Genomic DNA, 20,055 nt, shown 5'->3' with positions numbered 1-20,055 from the left:
ATCGCCCAGGGGGGTCATTATGACCCCCCCATGTCGGCGATGGCCGCAGATCGCTGGACAATTCAGTCCAGCGATCTGCGGCGGATTCCGGGTCAATCGGGTCTCCAGTGACCCGGAATTATTGGCTGATCGGGGCCGTCAGAGACGGCCCCGAACAGCCAGAGCCAGCAGGGGTGAGGTGGCACTGGTGCCACCTCACGATCGCCCTGATTCGTCGGCCGGATTACCGGCCGACCAATCAGGGCGCCTGCTGCGGGTGTCACTCCCGCAACCCGCTCCGCCCCTCTTCCGGAGGACGTGAGCGGGTGCGGGACGTGCACCCCGGGTGCTGGGGACCCCGATCCCCGGCGCCTCTGTTGGGATCGGGGCCCCAGGAGCAGCGGCGGCGGCGGAGACGACGAGGGACTGACCTGGTGCAGCGAGGATCGTTGGAGGTGAGTGACAGCCTCCTGCTGTTGCTTAGCAACAGCTCCCAGCATGCAAAAAGGGCATGCTGGGAGCTGTAGTTATGCAACAGCAGGAGGCAGACCACCACAACTCCCAGCATGCCCTTATGGGCATGCTGGGACTTGTAGTTTTGCAACAGCTGGAGGCACATTCTTTCTATGGAAAAGTGTACCTTCAGCTGTTGTATAACTACAACTCCCAGATTGCACAATCAGCTAAAGTGCATGCTGGGAGTTGTAGTGGTGCATCTGGTGGTTGCATAACTACAACTCCCAGCATGCCCGTTGGCTGTCGGTGACTGCTGAGAGTTGTAGTTTTGCAACAGCTGAAGGCACACTGAGTTAAGTAGCAAACCAGTGTGTCTCCAGCTGTTGCATAACTACAATCCCCAGCCAAAGTAGTATGCCTCCAGCTGTTGCATAACTACAACACCCAGCATGCCCTTCCGCTGTCCGTACATGCTGGGGGTTGTAGCTTTTGCAACAGCTGAAGGCACACTGGTTGCAAAACACTGAGTTTGTTACCAAACTCGGTGTTTCACAACCAGTGTGCCTCCAGCTGTTGCAAAACTACAACTCCCAGCATGCACTGATAGACCGTACATGCTGGGAGTTGTAGTTTTGCAACAGCTGGATGTTTCCCCCCCAATGTGAACGTACAGGGTACACTCACATGGGCGGAGGATTACCGTAAGTATCCGGCTGCAAGTTTGAGGTGCGGCAAAATTTCTGCCGCAGCTCAAACTGCCAGCGAGAAACTACTGTGAACTGTACCCGTGTGACTGTACCCTAAAAACACTACACTACACTAACACACAATAAAATAAAAAGTAAAAAACACTACATATACACATACCCCTACACAGCCCCCCTCCCCTCCCCAATAAAAATGAAAAACGTTTCGGTACGCCACTGTTTCCAAAACGGAGCCTCCAGCGGTTGCAAAACTACAACTCCCAGCATGCACTGATAGACCGTACATGCTGGGAGTTGTAGTTTTGCAACAGCTGGATTCCCCCCCAATGTGAACGTACAGGGTACACTCACATGGGCGGAGGATTACAGTAAGTATCCGGCTGCAAGTTTGAGCTGCGTCAAATTTTCTGCCGTAGCTCAAACTGCCAGCGAGAAACTACTGTGAACCCCCCGCCCGTGTGACTGTACCCTAAAAACACTACACTAACACAAAATAAAATAAAAAGTAAAAAACACTACATATACACATACCTCTATACAACCCCCCTCCCCAATAAAAATGAAAAACGTCTGGTACGCCACTGTTTCCAAAACGGAGCCTCCAGCTGTTGCAAAACAACTACTCCCAGTATTGCCAGATAGCCGTTGACTGTCCAGGCATGCTGGGAGTTTTACAACAGCTGGAGGCACCCTCTTTGGGAATCACTGGCGTAGAATACCCCTATGTCCACCCCTATGCAAGTCCCTAATTTAGGCCTCAAATGCGCATGGCGCTCTCACTTTGGAGCCCTGTCGTATTTCAAGGCAACAGTTTAGGGCCACATATGGGGTATCGCCGTACTCGGGAGAAATTGGGCTTCAAATTTTGGGGGGTATTTTCTGCTATTACCCTTTTAAAAATGTAAAATTTTTGGAAAAACAAGCATTTTAGGTAAAAAAAATATATATTTTTTTACATATGCAAAAGTCGTGAAACACCTGTAGGGTATTAAGGTTCACATTACCCCTTGTTACGTTCCCCGAGGGGTCTAGTTTCCAAAATGGTATGCCATGTGTTTTTTTTTGCTGTTCTGGCACCATAGGGGCTTCCTAAATGCGGCATGCCCCCAGAGCAAAATTTGCTTTCAAAAAGCCAAATGTGACTCCTTCTCTTCTGAGACCTGTAGTGCACCAGCAGAGCACTTTTCACCCCCATGCGAGGTGTTTTCTGTATCGGGAGAAATTAGGCTTCAAATTTTGGGGGGTATTTTCTGCTATTACCCTTTTTAAAAATTTAACATTTTTGGGAAACCAAGCATTTTAGGTAAAAAAAAATATATTTTTTTTACATATGCAAAAGTCGTGAATCATCTGTAGGGTATTAAGGTTCACTTTACCCCTTGTTATGTTCCCTGAGGAGTCTAGTTTCCAAAATGGTATGCCATGTGTTTTTTTTTGCTGTCCTGGCACCATAGGGGCTTCCTAAATGCGGCATGCCCCCCAAAAACCATTTGTCGCTCCTTCCCTTCTGAGCCCTCTACTGCGCCCGCCGAACAATTAACATAGACATATGAGGTATGTCCTTACTAGAGAGAAATTGGGTTTCAAATACAAGTAAAAATTTTCTCCTTTTTACCCCTTGCAAAAATTAAAAAATTGGGTCTACAAGAACATGCGAGTGTAAAAAATTAATATTTTGAATTTTCTCCTTCACTTTGCTGCTATTCCTGTGAAACACCTAAAGGGTTAATACACTTACTGAATGTTTTTTTGAATACTTTAGGGGGTGTAGTTTTTATAATGGGGTCTTTTATGGGGTATTTCTAATATGAAGACCCTTCAAATCCACTTCAAAATTGAACTGGTCCCTGAGAAATAGTGAGTTTGAAAATTTTCTGAAAAATTTCAAAATTGCTGCTGAACTTTGAAGCCCTATGGTGTCTTCCAAAAGTAAAAACTCATAAATTTTATGATGCAAACATAAAGTAGACATATTGTATATGTGAACCCATAAAAAATATATTTTGAATATCCATTTTCCTTACAAGCAGAGAGCTTCAAAGTTAGAAAAATGCAAAATTTTCATTTTTTTCATCAAATTTTGGGATTTTTCACCAAGAAAGGATGCAAGTTACCATAAAATTTTACCAATAAGTTAAAGTAGAATATGTCACGAAAAAACAATCTCGGAATCAGAATGATAACTAAAAGCATTCCAGAGTTATTAATGTTTAAAGTGACAGTGGTCAGAATTGCAAAAAACGCTCCGGTCCTTAAGGTATAAAATGGTCTGGTCCTTAAGGGGTTAAATTCGAAGAGGGAGCATGGATTGGGGTTTTAGTTTTTAGTCTGGGTACTGCATAAAAGAAACTTTTTATCCAACAATGGTGTGTAACCTGATGATCAAAAAATGGGCTGCCACTTGAACTTTAAAGGGGTACTCCGGTGCTTATACATCTTATCCCCTATCCAAAGGATATCCTTTGGATAAGGGATAAGATGTGTAAGAACCGGAGTACCCCTTTAAGGGTGGTAAGAGACAGACCCTTCTCAAACCCTTCTTGCAAGAAGCCCAGTATCTGAGGATAATTTGGTTTGGAAGGATCCGGTTTCACATCTCTATACCAGGTTGAAATTTTTTTCCCAATTTTTAAATAAATCTTAGAGGTAGAAGTCTTCACACTTTTCATGAGAGTCAAGATGTCTTAAGATGAGAGACCTTGATTTCTGAAAATTGACGACTCAATATCCAGGCAGTAAGATGTAGGTTTTCCAGACCTTGATAAGTTACTGGACCCTGGATCAGCAGATCTTCCACCAGAGGTAGTGGGAAGGGAGCTTCAATTGCCAAACTCTACAGGAGGCAGAACCACCTCCTCTTTGGCCAATACAGTGCTGCAAAGATTACTGTTAATCTGCTGTGTCTTACTTTCACTAGAATTTGTGCGATCAAAGGAAAGGAAGGAAATGCATAGGCTAGAGGGAAATTCCATACCTGAACTAGAGCATCCACTGCTTGTGGTTGGTCCCTCGGATTGATGGATTTAGGGGCCACTCCCGGATCCAGAGTTTTTCGACTGAAAATTTCTGCCACTTGATTGCTGAAGCCTCGGTGAACAGGAGTATGGAGGACACATTTTTTTCCGACCAAGCAAGGATTCTGTTTGCAATAGCTTGGAGAGCTTTGTGTCTTGTGCCTCTTTGACAAGCCACTGTGGTAGAATGATCAGAGTAGACTTTGAGATTCTGATTGGAGAGGAGGGACTTTGCCGCTTGAAGAGTCTCCCAGACTACTCCTAACTCTTTGTAGTTGGAGGAAAAATCCTTTAGATGAAGAGGCCAGCGACCCAACAAGTAGGACCCCACCCCGAGGCACTTGCATCTTTGGTCACTAATATAGGATCCATGGACCAAGGGACCCACTTTTTTCTGATTCAACGGGTTTAGCCTGCCAGTTCAGGGATTTTAGCATCCCCCGGGGTCAAACTGAACTTTTTGTCTAGAGTCAATTGAGACCTGTTCCAAACAGAGAGAGTCTGCATCTGAAGCTGTCTCAAATTAAATTGAGCCCATCTGACTTCTGTTATTGTGGATGTCATAGTGCCAAATACGGACATGGCTTCCCTTTATGGATATGAGTTTTGTCTTTTGAATTTTTTACAATTTTTGACTGAATCACACTTATCTTTTCTGAAGGAAGAAAGGTAGCTCTTTTTACCGAATCCAGCACCATACCTAGAAAAATTTTCCTGTGAGTTGGATGAAGGTCTGACTTTAGGTTGATCCAACTTGGGTCTTGAAGGCACTGGATCACCTGATTCAGATGGGACAAGAGAAGATGTCCTGAAGATGCTGTCAAAAGAAGATCGTCCTAATAAGGAATCAGTTATGTTTTGCAATCTTAAGTGAGCAATCAATTCCACCATAATTTTTGTAAAAAGCCTCGGGGCAGATGAGATGCCGAACGGGAGGGCGACAAATTGATAGTGGACAACTTGTTCTTTCACCCTGACTGCAAACCGGAGGTATTTTTGATTATCTGAGTGGATCAGCACATGGAAATACGCATCTTTTAAGTCCAGAGTAATCATGAGAGCATTGGGTGAAGTCATGGGAATAACTGTTTTTATTGATTCCATTTTGTACCTCTTGTAAATCATGAACATGTTCAGGTATTTTAAATTTATTATTGTCCTTAAGGACCCGTTCGGTTTCAGAACTAAATGAGGGATGAGTAATGACTCGGATGATTCTCTGACACAGGGACTTGAGTAATAGCTCAAAACTTTGACAGGTTTTTCACTCCATCCATCATTCTTTCTTGTAGAATGGGGCATGATCGTCTTGATACTAGAAATTTTGGGGTCGGTAGAGAGGAAAACTCTATTTTGTACCCAAATCTTAGAAGATTTAGGATCTAAGAGTTTGATGTTAGATTCTCCCACTAATGAATAAAGTGCTTGAGTCTTCCTCCTACCGGCCACCTGTCACTGTTTCTTGAAACTCTGACTGGGATTAAGGAGGAAATCTTTCCCTTTCCCCCTTTAGGGTAGCTCCATCTTCCTGACTTTCCCTTCCCTCTGTATTTTTTGCTCTATTCCCTTGGGGACGAAAAAACTTTCTTAACTGTTCTTTTTTACTTCTCCTCTGGAAATACTTTCTTTCTGTCAGTGGCCTTTTCCAAAATATCATCAAGAATAGGCCCAAACACAGATTTACCAAAGAAAGGAATAGAGCAAAGTTTAGATTTTGATGTAGTATGACCTTTACAAAACTTGAGCCTTTGTGCTCTCCTAGAGGAATCAGACAAAGCGGCAGATGTGGCCACCATTCTTACAGAGTCAGCTGAAGTGTCTGCAAGGAAACCAATGGCTAACTTTAACACAGGTATAGAAGCTAATTGATCTTCTCTAGAGGTTCTATTTTCAGTATGCTCTTCTAATTGAGATTCTAACCAGAATCTGCTCTTCTAACCAGATATAAAGAGCTCTGGTAGCTGCAATATTGGAATTTAGGTTCGCAGTGGAGGCCTCCCATGTCTTACGTAAAAGACAATCTACTTTGCGGTCCATAGGGTCTTTGAGCTGGGATGACTCCTCAAAAGGAAGAGCAGTCTTCTTCACTACTTTAGACACCTGAATGTCTATTTTGGGAATTTCACTCAAGGATTCTATATCCTTATCATCAAATGGCAATCTATTTTTAATCTCTTAAAAAAATTGTAATTTCCTTTCAGGTGCGCCATTCATCCAGGATCAAATTTTTTATATTTTCATGTATAGAAAACCCCCTTTTTTTCATAGGTCTTAGACCACAAAACATTTCATCCTGGATGGATTTAGGCTGCTCTACATCTTCTATACCCATCACATCCCTGACTGCTTTAACCAAGGTTTCAGTGTCCTAAGCTGAAAAGAAAAGTCATATTTTTCTTACTAGAGTTACCAGAGGAAATTTCTCCTTCTTCCACCGCTTCAATATCTGATCTGGAGACAAAATCATCCTTTTCCGAATTAGATCCCACAACCAATTTTTTTGCAGGAGGACTATGCACATCAACAAACTTTTGAGAAGGAATAGCCCATACGGTAGAATGACCACTAGGATGAAGGGCAGCAGACGCACAAATTGCATTGATTGAGTAGGAACAATATTAGGAACTGGCAACTGACTTTAATCAGAAGGAGTAGGCATCATTTGAGGAAGAACAGATGAGGCCCTAGCCAGGTTAGAGGCTAACAAAGGATTTACATTTGCTAAAGATGACTGAATTTTCTGGCGAATGAGTAACTTAAAATCCTCAGAGACAAGCGTTTTTTCATCTGACACCACCTTACCAATGCATTTCTTGCTTAAAGCTTTGTCATATTTCTCAGACAATTTAGAAAGGCACATGACGACACATTTTTTTCATTTTAGATTTTGGTTTTTGCATAATTTCCTTGTTGCCCTGTAGGGTAGAAAAGGAAACCTTACTAAGTGATTGATAGAGAAAAAAAAAACACATCTTTGCAGCAAAATATAACACGCGGGAAAGATACAACTTAGAGGAACCGAAGATACAAGCTACTCAGCAGAATCAGATCTGGAGGAGACTTGTGAGTCCATGGTTAGAGTAGCAACACTGCATAGACAGTGAAAAAACACTGGATCCCTACCTTTTATACATTGTAAGTTTGTATTTTGGCACCTTAGTGACGTCTCTTCCGCTCCCCGGCACCTCCACACTGCCCGGATCCAAAAATCCACTCTATTTCCGGCGGACCAAAAATCCTGCTGCACCATACAGCTGGAACCAGGAAACACTGCTGGACACTACAGTGGCGTGCCAAGAAGACTAAACAATGCATCACCTGTCAAGACATCCCTGGACAAGAAACCAGCTCCCGACAGCTGAGGTGAGAGACCGAGAGAGAGACCGAGAGAGAGACCGAGAGAGAGACCGAGAGAGAGACCGAGAGAGAGACCGAGAGAGAGACCGAGAGACTGCGAGGCACAGGGCTCCCTAGAGTGGCGGGATAGGGAAAACCCCATCCTGTGTGTCGAAACATAGCCCCCAAGGAGCACAGTATTCTACACCCCTGGAGGCAGAGGGGAGGTAACCTCCACGACCATCAGGCTATATAATGGGTAAGGATATAATATAGATATATCTATCCCAGCCTAAGGGGAGAAAAATTTGAAAAATAACAATGGGAAAAACCCGAGGACCCCCCCCCAAAAAAAAAAAAAAAAAAAAAAAAAAAAAAAAAAAGGACTCCCACTCTGTCCTGGACCTAATAGGACCAGGAAAACACTGGAGAAGGGGGCTTTTAATCTCTCTGTCCCTGTGGGACCATCTCTCATCTGGACTGTCATGGTGGGCGATATGTTAAAAATTGTACCCTTTTAAGCCTCCCTTTGGCTCTCTACTGAGCATAACAAAATATCAGTTATTCCTGGAGTGTTCTCTACCTTTAAAAAAAAGTACAATTCTAGTGTTATGGATGATGTATTAGTACTGTACTTAGTTTTTGTGGGTGAGAAAAGTAAATGTGTTAATAAAACAATATCTGTTTTGTATTTTCATACCCAGTTTATTGTCTTTTACAGATGAAAGGCTTGTCTTTCATCGATCTTATATCCAAAGACATTGTTGCATTAGTGTCTGTGGAAAAGAGCTGATGTCTGCTTAAATGTAATAAACAAAAATCATGCCTCAAGTAATAAGTCACTTTAAAATTTAAATTCAATTTTAATAAAAACAATTGTCTCATTATTAATGGCTAGCACTTTAAGTTGTGACCTTTTTTTTTTTTTTTTTTTTTTTGTAACTTTTTTTTCCCTTTTATCTTCCAATAAATGAATACATGCATGTGGCCTTATTTTAAAATAAAATTTAAAGGTTTTCCTCTTTATTCTGCTCTCAATACCTCATAATGTCAAAAGGAAAACAGAATGTTTCAAATCTCTGCTAAATAACTAAAATATTGCATTGACATAAGTATTCAAACCCTTTACGCAGTACTTGGTTAAAGCACCTTTGACACTGATTACAGCCTCCAGTCTATTCGGGTATGATGCCACAAGGTTTACATACCCTGATTTAGGGATTTTCTGCCAGTCTTATCTGCAGATCCTCTCAAACTGTCAGGTTTTATGGGATCCATCGATAAAAGCCATTTTCAGGTTCATTTTCAATTGAAGAAGCTTATTGCGAAACGGCGTTGGGGTGGCGGTCTCTGCTGGTAAGGGTGTCCGGGTTAAACTTGTGCATCATGTGTCATCTGACCGTTCCTTATTCTTGGACCGTGGCATGTTGAGGTGATGTGTGCCATATATTGGCAGGTCTTCACCTGAATCTGTGCTAGGGTTACAGGTTATAGTGGTCTGGTTGTGATACTATATGCTCTATGTACGGTCGCACTTGTATGTTTGGGACCCCTATTGTTGTGTTATGTGCAGCATATTCGGGTAGTCCTCAGGTACCTATTATGGGCATTGTGCTAATATGTATATATAGCTGCTCTTCTTACCCATATACCTTTGTGGAATAACTCTAGATAGTCCCTGCACTAGAATACTTATGTACTGCATGAGACACCTGCATTTTCTGTCTGTCTCTGTTCCATTTTAATTGTGTTTTTATGCATTTATGCACTTCAATAAAGATTGTACACTATTTTTGCAACATTTCCGTCTCAGTGGTTATGTGATAGGTTTTGTTATAGTGAGTGTTTCCATCTGAGACACATACTAAGTACATTGTACCTAGCGGCCCTTTCTTTGGTAGTCAATTTCAATTGGGTTCAAGGCAGGGCTCTGGCTGGTTGTCCCTGTTCTTTGCTCTATTCAGATTTTCCTCAAAATTCTGTTTTTATATTCTCATTTTAGGGTAGGAAGTGCAGAATGATGGAGTGGGGAAGGGGGGAATTTTATTTTTGTTTTAGCATAAGGCTGCATCGTAACAAAATGTGAAAAAAAGACAGGGTCTGAAAACTTGCGAATGCACGAGTTTTATTGTGACCTTTTGAATTGTAGCAATATGATAATGAGGTTTCTATATTAGACCAGCTTTTGCACCACTGGACAAAATATTGTTGTTCCTTCCTTGTAATGGTTGTACCCTGCTGTTCATTTAGTTCCCACTTGAAGCATCCACTTGATATGTCATTACCAGCAGTTATTGTGCCAAAGTAGTAAAATGTATTGTAGGGATCGACCGACATTGTTTTTTTGGGGCCGATACCGATAATCTATGGAGGTTAGGGCCGATAGCCGATAACTTATACCGATATTCCGGTATAAGTTATCGGCTATTTATCCCCCCCGCGACACCGCTGCAGATCATTTATTTAAAGCGGGCGCTTTAAATAAATGAACTGCAGCAGCTTTTGTGGTGCCATAGGCCGCTGCCGCCACCCGCTTCTCTCACCCTGCCTGTCCGAGGTCCTCCTGAGTCCTATCACCGCGACCGCCCGCCGCTCCACCGCACCGTGCCGCGTCGCACCCCCCACCGCACCGTCCCGACCCCATTGCCCCCCCATCCCCGGTTTTATAATTACCTGTTCCCGGGGTCCACTCTACATCTGGCTCCGGTGGCGTCCTCCTGAGCAGTCACTGTGCGCACAGACGGTGATGTCGCGTCACGTCACTCGTCATTGCGCACAGCGTAACGCAGGACACAGCAGGAGCCAGAAGTAGCGTGGACCCCGGCCCCCGGGAACAGGTAATTATAAGACCGGGGATGGGGGAAGGGACCAGGGCGGTGTGGTGGGGGGTGCGACGCGATGCGGTGGGTCGGTGTGACGCGGTGGGGGGGGGGGGGGGCGGTCGCAGTGCGGGGGATTATCGGCAAGGTAATTGTCGATAACGCCCAAAATCGTGATTATCGATCCCTAATGTATAGAAATTTGGTATTACTGTAATTTTAGTGTCCCAGAGAATAAAGTTATTATTTCTGCATGGGGAATAATCACCTCTTTTGTTATTCCTTCACCCCCCCCCCCCACCCCCCACCCCCCACCAAAAAAATAAGTTAGTAAAAGGTAATACAATGTTATAGGTCCTATGGATACGTTGACAGACAGAATAATAAAAAGTATGGCTCCTTGGCTAAATTCACGCCTGAACATTTCCCAATATTTTTTTGTTTTACTCGCACAGTTTTGTCTGTAATCGGCAAAACTGTAAATAAAATTGTGGCTATCTTTTGGAAATATGTGCTTCATATTGTGTCTGAATTTAGTCCTAAGTGATCAGCTTCGGGATTAATGATATACAGTGTGTCAGACCTTATTGTCAAACTTCAGTCTCTTCTCCCTAATAAATGTGGCTTTATGGATATAAATTACACCTTTTGGAAACCCTTTCCCAGAGCAGTCGGCTGATACAGAAGCAAAGTATGGCTGACTCCACTTTTACCAAATACTAATTTATTGCGGGAGTAAGTTATTTAATAAGGTTTCCCAAATACAGCTCTAGCTGATGTTGGGTTTAGGGATTAAGGAGAAACTGAATTATGCGGATGTTCAAGTTTATTTAGAAGGAAAGGCAAGAAAAACTGTATATAGGGTTTTTATTTCATACCAAAAAGGAACTCTGGACCTAGATACCTTCATAATACAAGTTCATAATGTGTAATAAAAAAGTGACTTCTATATTTTGTATTAAAAGTATGTGAGAGGGAAAATTGACATGTGAATGTGGATTTATATAAATTCCATTAAATTCAGTACCAGTGGAATGAATCTGTTTCCCTTTAGTAGCAGCTGCAAGCAGAAAAATTGAGTTATCGGGTAGTGGGCAGCACAGCTTGCACCTTATTCAGCCAAGTGGCTGAAGCCTGTACCACGTGCACTGCGCTGTATGGTGGCTCTGGCAGAAAGAAGTAAACAGTTGCACTACATCTTTACAAGATCGCAGCAGGATTTAGGGTATTGACACCACTCCAGGCAAAACTCAGTTTTTTTTTTTTTAGTTTTGTCCAAATTTTCCTATGTCAAAAACCATATTACGCACAGTACTATAAGATTTTCTTTTAAATGTATTTATCAGACAACTATAATAGTTATTGAAACATAACTTGCACTCATGTTTCATTGTACATTTTCACAAAGTTTAACATTTACCTAATGTGTAATATTTCCAATATCCTACCAGATAGATGAATATTTGGAGTACTATCCCTGCTCGATACCATTGTAAGACTATGTGAAAACAAATATAATGTTTTTTGTTTGTTTGTTTTTTTCCTGTTCTCAATTGTAATCTTGATTATTATTGTTTTTTTCTTATGCCAAATCAGAATTTATATAGGTTTGAAGGAACCGGCTTTCCAACAATCCCACAACTTATAGAACATCATTATACTACAAAACAGGTTATAACTAAGAAATCTGGAGTAGTTCTCTTAAATCCAGTTGTTAAGGTATGTATACCTTTCCCCCCATGTAATGTTATATACGCTGCATGTACGTGCAGTTTGGTAATCCTGTGAATAGGTGATGGTCTGTCTGAAAACACTACCAATCTTTAGCATTGCCCAAACACGCTTGGACAAATTTAGTAAAACTGATTAGAGTCTAATTTGGAAATAAAAGTAGCAATTTGTTTACTTTTAGAAATATCTTCACTTTTCCACTGTACGAGTTGTAATAAAAATTTATAAAATAATTAAACATGACATGCACTATGAAAAAGCCGTAATTTGCATTAGAAAAAGAATCACCTTTTTTTTCTCACTTATTTACATTAAAGGTGTTATCCAGCAGGAGAGGAATTTTTCACAACTTTGACCATGTAACAGTGCATAAAAAAACTTTTACTTTCCTCCAATGCTCCAGACACGCCCCTGGTGTCCCGCTCCAGAGGTCTGTCAGGGTCAGGAGTGTCACAATTATACTTAGCCAATTATTGGCCAAAGTGGGACAATGCCACGGCCAGTGATTGGATGTGGGACACTTTGACATTCCAGGCCTTGGCATCATGAATTCTGAGATGAAGAGGAGAGCAGCTGGGATCCGGAGCCAAACACCAGAGGCACCACTTGAGCTAAGTAAGGTAAGTAAGAGTTTATATTTGTTTTATACTCTATTACATGGGAAAAGTTGTGAAAAATCGCCCTCCTGATGGGTATCCCCTATTAAGTATCATGTTGGCTTGGTCAGAATAAGCCTTTTCAGTAGGAAAATGCATTATTATAATTAACAATTGTTTTAAACCAAAAATCTCTTATCTTTATGTAAAAATTTTGCTTACCTGTGCAAGATCATTTTCTTACCCTTTAAAGCAATTGCTAATTCTACATTTTGTAGCTTTCACATTGCCCTGACATTTATTTTTAACAGCAGTTGCAGAAGCTGTGAAGAATTCTGTAAAGGACAGGTAAAAAGTAATTGCGAGTCTGCACAAGTGAATTAAGGGGCCCCATCATTTTTCTTTAAACTATGCTCTTTGATTGCCTTTAGCTAACGAATAAATAATCTCATATATTCAGATGAAACTTTAATTTGTTATTGCTGGTGTATAACAAATGTGGCAACATTTGGCTTAAGCATATATTTCCATTTATTTTTTTTTTGTCCTCAGATATTCTTTTTTTCTGGGAGGAACATTGTTTCTGAAGAAGAATTTGATATGACTATGTATTTGTTTGTCTTGCCAATATATACGTTGTATAAATATCAAGTGCACCAGTTATTTGTTAAGAGAAACTTTGCCACCAGATCGTTTGTCATTTTCTTGATAGAACTGCTTCACTAGTTATGTGCCGCTTGTTCTCCATCACTGCTATCAGTAGATCAGCATGTTATGACAAATGATGCCTGAATGTCTAGTTTTTATGACAGATGGTGTGCATTGATGATTTGATAACTATAATGCAGTTAGATACACTAGCATTGGGCATGTTTTTTGGACACAGTGTTGTATAATATATCCATTCTTTAAGCTTTGTGTCCTGTATTTTAAAGAAACAGTAAGCATTAAATACAAACTGTTTTGTAAATGTTATTCATATGTCTATCACATCTTTGAGGGTTACTTGCGCACTTTGTATTAATAAATCCCAGCATTCATTAAACCATTAGTACTTAAATGAAGTCTTTGGCCTAGAGCCTCCTGTATGGTGACTGCTTAACGAAGTTGTGGAATTTGGGTGACTTCCAGTCATAACTTTGTAAACAACTATGTTGATACTTTTCCTAATCCACTTAGGAGGAGTTTATCAAAACTGTGACAAAATTGGACAAAAGCGATGCATTCTTAGCCTGTCTAGTGTACGCTTTTAAGAAAAGAATTAATTTGAGTCTGTCCCACTATGCCTCTGTATCTATAGCAAAAAAGTTTCATCACTCCATAATCCAGCACAAGATTGTGAAGTAGGGGCTTTTTTATTCCATTAAATCTCAGTCCCATAGTCCCAAATGTTGCTTGCTGAGAGGTGATGCAATAAAAGAACCATTGTTTGTTTTTGTGTGTTTATCTCTCTCTCTCTCTCTCTCTCTCTCTCTCTCTCTCTCTCTCTCTCTCTCTATATATATATATATATATATATATATATCTCCAAGGATCTGTTCTGACATCTCATGATTTCCTACATGGGAAGCCAGTGGTATAGCGTGGGTGGGGACACTGGTGGTTGTCATGGGTGAAAAATTCATGGGAGGAAAATTTTAAAAGCAGGCTGTGCATGGACCAGAAAGGAGGCATATGTTGATGGAACCATGTGACTGTTGAAGGCTTTGTGCCACTTACATCCCATAATCTAGTAATTTCTGCCCCATTTTAGATATGACCTATCCCATTTATTAAAAAGCCTCTTCCTGCTGTGTACATACTATAAAATTGCTGGGCCCAGTGAAGGTTAACTGAGTGGTGATGCATGTGATATGAGCAGCGGCTGCAGGGAGTCTAGTGATAGGCCAATAAACTGAGCTCAGTGCCCTAACACAGGATCAAACCATCCAATCAAAGAAAAGCTAAAGTAACACAAACAAACAAAGAACAAGTCTGTTGGCTCAGTACTTTATGGTTTATAATTATAGCAAGTGTATTATTAGTGCACAAAATGGTCACAAGTTGACTGCACTGAACTGCAGCCTGTTATTGGTTGCAAGCCATCCACTGCTCTGGTTTAAGGGGTTGTCCAGCCAAAAGGGTTGTTTTATTTGTTTTTAGTTTTTTGCCCTGGCTGCCAAAATAAAAAGCCTATACTTAACTTTCACTCAGTCCCCTCCAGTATTGCTGCTCATGATCTCCTCTATTCTTTACTTTCTGGTGCTGAGAGTCAATATGTTTAGTGTTGCCAAGTGAGAGGTAGGTATAGGTTTTTTTTTGTTTTTTTTTGATACCTGTACATGTTAGTTACAAAAAAAATTAATCTTCTTTTTCCCTGGAGTATCCCTTTTAAGGACATCTGTCATCAGTGTCGCCTGCACTAACCTGTTGGTACTGACAGGTAATGAAGGTGATGCTGATGACGATACTTATCTAGTCCCATTCTGTGCTCCGGTTCTCCAGCTATCCTCTTTGGTATCTTCTGCTCCGAGCCAAAATTTGGAGCATGGGCGGAGATTAGTGACGTCACCGCTCCTGTTTGCTAGCAGCGAGACCCAGCAGAGAACAGCAGCGGTGACGTCACTAAGCTCCGCCCATGCTCCAAGTCGGGCCCTGAGCGGAAAAAACAAAGAGGATAGCTGGAGAACTACAGCACAGAACAGGAGCGGGTACGCTTTGTTGTCATCAGTGTCACCTGCACTACCTGTCTGGTTAGTGCAGGTGACACTGATGAGAAATTTCCTTTAAGGCGTGCAATTCTTGTCTTTTCCTTAGAGTCCATGGGATGGCACTGTTGAAAACAGATGTAGATTCATACACATGTATGCTACAATGTGCTCCCCCCCCCCCATCTTCTTTTAATACCATTGACGTTTTCCTTTCTGTTGGCATATAGAAAAGCTATTGCTATCAAAATGAAAATCCCTTTTATACATATTGTATATGGTTGCAGAACTTTTTTTTTTATTATATGACATTCATTTGCATTTTCCCTCAAACATGAGTTCAATTACCTAGAACTTGTGAAGCTACTTCTAATAAGATAGACTAATTTGCATGCGCTTGTCAATAAGGCTTTAAGATTGAAAGTGCTTTGACAACAGTGATCACGTGGAGAATAATCCTGCGCTCCCTCTAAATATATTCAGAATGAGTTGGGGAAATGTGTGCAATTAAGTAATCTCTCTGCAAACCTCTGCATGATAGGAAATAACAGTTATCAGCAATAAAACTCTTGCACTGACTCCCATCTCCAGTAATTTGATTTGTGTTTAATTATATGAAAGGAAATTGCCGTGCTGTCCATTTTTGAAGGCTGCCAACATGCTAAATGCTTCATTAGGAAAAAATGTTTACAAGTGATTGATCTCCACTAATTCCTTCTCTAAAAATTCCCATTCCTAAGTGAGTCCAAGGCAGAAATACCACTCATGATAAAATGTAATTTCTATCATTAAATGGTTCTATATTGGCCATGCTGAGGGGTGTACTTATGTATGCAGAAGATTAAGTTGTGAGCTAAAGGCTACTTTAAATGCACGCCCTTACAGGGAATTGCTGACCGTATACTTTTTTCAACCCCTTAATTCAATGGTCCACTGCCAAATTTTATGCCTGTAACTTAACCAGATCATGTCAGGAGACAGAACAGGTTTGCCTATAATTTTTCTCCCCTGTTTCTATTTTGATTCAAGGCTATGTCCACATCAGTCTTGTTCAAATTCGTTATATGTCCGTATGATATGCTTCATTATAATATGCTCCGACCATAGTGATGCCCCCTCTACTTAATTGACGGCCCTTGTCATTGTTCTTCTTCCATAAGCAGATGGAGCAAGCGGTAACACTGCTCGTCAAGCTGACGACGCTACCCTGGTAAGTATAGCTCCCCACCTAGGAGACTACTTAAAGGGTGGACATCCATGGAGGCAAAAATTGTCCCCGGGATGGTGAGGATAAAGATTTTACCATATATTGACATTACCAAGTATTATATATGGTAAAATCTAGTGCTTGTTTCCCTTTAAAGCAGTACAGTACAATTGTTGTTTTAACTCCTCCATCAAGCTGACCTTTAACATAAACATATCGTAGGCACATTTATTAGCTGGAATTTGACTTGTTCAGTTATTTATACTTTGGAGATAAAGGACACTAGAACTTAATGGCTACTATTCCTCTTCATCCCTATTGAATTAAACATGCACATCGAAAACCTTTATTATTTTGTTACAGAGCCTGAAGATGCTCTTTTTTTCTCACAACCATAATGATTTTTGTATAGTTTTCCCCACTGGTCTGTATAAATATTGAGTCCAGTTGATTTTCCATAGCTTTCATGTTTTCTTGTGCAGTGCAGGCTACCTTGCTTAGTTTACAGTGGAATATTTCATATAAACTTCCTGACAGTCTCCATCTCCACTCTGTCCTGTCCTGGACTAGCTGATTCATGGACTTTTTTAAAAATGTGGCCAGAAATCAGTTTACAAGTTTATGAGACTAGATAAAAGGGCTGGAAACTAAGCTATCAGGCAGCTTCTCTGTGTGTGACTACTTGGACAATAACAATGATGTCAAGTAGGAAAATGCTCACCATCTTCATGCATCATAGGCAGATACATCCCCGGGAGGTTCATCCGCTGCCTTTAAGCTAAACAGGGAAATATAGCAGAAGGACGCCGGTACAGCAATCCTCTGGTATATTTTACTTTTTTTTTATTTTTATTTCAGTGATCTTTTAACCCTTATATTGTCATTTGGATCTGAGATCAGGTTGCAATGATTTTTACTGGAGGTGCTGGTGTTCCTCTGCTTCAATAAAAAGCTAAACAACTGATCAAAGTATTTATAAAGACATGGAATGGAATTAGTATCGAACAGTATTGCAAAAAAAAAAAATCTCTGTGAAAATATATTTTAAGATGAAGCAACTCCAAATTTCTTATTTAGACTGCATAAAATTGAATTTAAGTGTACAGCAACTGTTAAAACTTCAAAAATTCTTAGGCTATGTCCACAGTATTTTTTATTTTTGCTGTGTTTTTTGTTTTGATTATTGAGACATGGAAGTTGACCACTCAAATATAGGAAACAGGAATGTTAAAATTAATAAAACAAAAATGCATGGTGTAAACAGAAGAGTCACATTTTTCTTGCTGAAACCTAGTAAGAAGACAAGGAGATGCTAGACATATAGGTATACACAGGAACTATGAATGTTAGAACTGTCTTTATCAATACTGCAGGTTTATTTTATTTTTCTAAATGTATTGGAGCACAAACATTGGCTTTGTAAGCGTACATAACTTTTAAAATGTGCTTGCCGCAAAGTGTGAGGCTGTGAAAGAAGTCTTGAAACATATCTAGTGCTTGAACTAAACTGGTAGGCACACTTTCTATTCTAAAAACACCATTCTTCCAATTTTAAAAATAACCTTTTCATGGCATTTTCTCGTCTTGTTTGCGCTTTCCATTTATCACCTTCTAACCCGACAGCTTAGTGCTCCTTGGTTTGATCCTTGGAGACATGTTCCTTGTTATAGATCTCTGGAGTATTGTCTGGACAAATGTATAAATAGTTTGGGCAGTGTTTCAATATTTCAGTAGCACTTTCATTCAGCCTTTGTAGAAAAGCTCTGTCTTGATCTTTATGGCTTTCTATTATTATACTGTACTTGAATTACATAAGTGTTTGGTAATAAGAAATGGGTGTTACATTTTATTGGGAAGCAAATCTAATCAGATGTAAAAGTTTTATTCCTGTGCAGTGACTGTGAAAAAAATTGTAATCGATAGATATTAGTCACTTGGAAAATAAAATAAATTAGGGGGATGCCAACATAGTTTAATGTTTAGTTTTACTCAAGCAGGTTTTATTCTGCTGAGATAATAAACAATGTAGAGAGAGTTCCTGGGAGGTGTCTGGCAATTCAGAACCAGGAATACAAAATTATAAAATAAATAAAAAATGGTTCCCTGGTGCTCTTTGTTATGTTCATTCCTTCATTGACTTGCAATACTTTCAAGTGCTTGATAAAAAAATAAAAAAGGGAAAGGATCTGAAGACATTTCAAATGCAGTGTGTGTGTGTATATAAATAATATATATTGAAAAAAGACAACCTGATGACTGCCCTTGTATTGATCATGCAGTTGACCATGCCCACTCTCATGTACTTCTGGACAAAAAGTATTTTAAAATTTGATTAAAACATACATTTGCACCTACAACTGGCATCCAAGATTAGGAATACACACATAAACCTTGTTAAAATAGTATATCAATGTGTGGATAGCTCATTTATTCCACAATTATCTACAATACCAAAAGTCTAAAACATAGTCAAGCGGTACACGAACATATGAAATAAAATTTACTGCACACTGCAGACAGCCACTCTCACCATAGCCAATGAATACACACACTATTTTTACACAAATTTGCATAATTGATTATAAGCAAAAAATTCACAAAAAGGTAAGTTAGTGACTCAAGTGCATACTCATAATATGGATGGAGCAGCAGACAGCATGTAAATGACATGCATGCATTGTCTATAGGAGAGCCGGAAATACCTCCCATATACTGCATGTTTTTTTTTTTTTTTTTTAAACGGAACTAGTTGTTAACCACCAATAAATATCACCTGTCAAAAATGTTCTAGAGATTACTCTTTTTACCATTATCGCTATTACTGTAGCATTTAAATGGGCACTGTCAGATTCAAAATTCTTGTTGTACATTTTGGCAAAACATTAAAGGGATATTCCAGGAATATTTTTTATTTTGACTGTGCTACAGGGGCTGTAAAGTTAGTGTAGTTCATAATATAGTGTCTATGCCTGTGTGTGACTGTTTTATCACAATTCTTCTGTTGTCTCAGATTTTTTCCAGGTTGCAATGCGGCCGAGACCTGACTCACTAGTCAGCTGAGGACAGGGAGCCTGTCTGCTTCAATGGGTGGAGGGATCGCTTGGTGGGAGAGAGAGAGATCAATCTGCAACTAATGCAACAGCTATAGGCACCCTGATTGAAAAAACACAGGTTTTTTGAATGGATGCAGCTCAGGAGGAAGGAAAATAGAATTAGGGGATTTGTAGGCAAAAAACGAAAACTCAAACAGGAAATACCAGTTCATAAAAAGCTAGCCACAGTGTTATGGTAATTTCACAACATATCCATTTAGCCCCAAGACAAGTGCAGATCCTTCTTAAGCATGTCCATTACTGGTTGGCAGGTACTAGGGCTGCACGATATATATGGCAAAAGCAATAGACGCGATTTTTGCTTTTTGCGAGATAGCGATACAGCCCCCCTGGGAAAACTTGCAATTATCTGCTTGGGCCGGCTCCCGTGTGCTGCTGTGGGCGGGTGCCTGCCAGAGCAGGTGAAAACA

The 20,055-nt window shown here is 40.3% G+C and overlaps 1 protein-coding gene across 7 annotated transcripts in view; it reads left to right on the top strand.

Moving 5' to 3' along the window:
- Positions 1 to 20,055, top strand: part of FER (FER tyrosine kinase) — a 312,225-nt gene that overhangs the window by 158,993 nt on the left and 133,177 nt on the right. For all 7 annotated transcript variants that reach the window (XM_056537490.1, XM_056537495.1, XM_056537491.1 and 4 more), the window contains one exon: positions 11,908 to 12,030. In XM_056537490.1, coding sequence (XP_056393465.1) covers positions 11,908 to 12,030 — 123 coding nt within the window. The remainder of the gene's footprint in view (positions 1 to 11,907; positions 12,031 to 20,055) is intronic.

This window comes from Hyla sarda, chromosome 1, assembly GCF_029499605.1.
Source record: "Hyla sarda isolate aHylSar1 chromosome 1, aHylSar1.hap1, whole genome shotgun sequence".
Lineage (NCBI taxonomy): Eukaryota > Metazoa > Chordata > Amphibia > Anura > Hylidae > Hyla > Hyla sarda.
The sequence above is the reverse complement of the archived record's forward strand: the minus strand, read 5'-3'. Positions and strand labels throughout refer to the sequence as shown.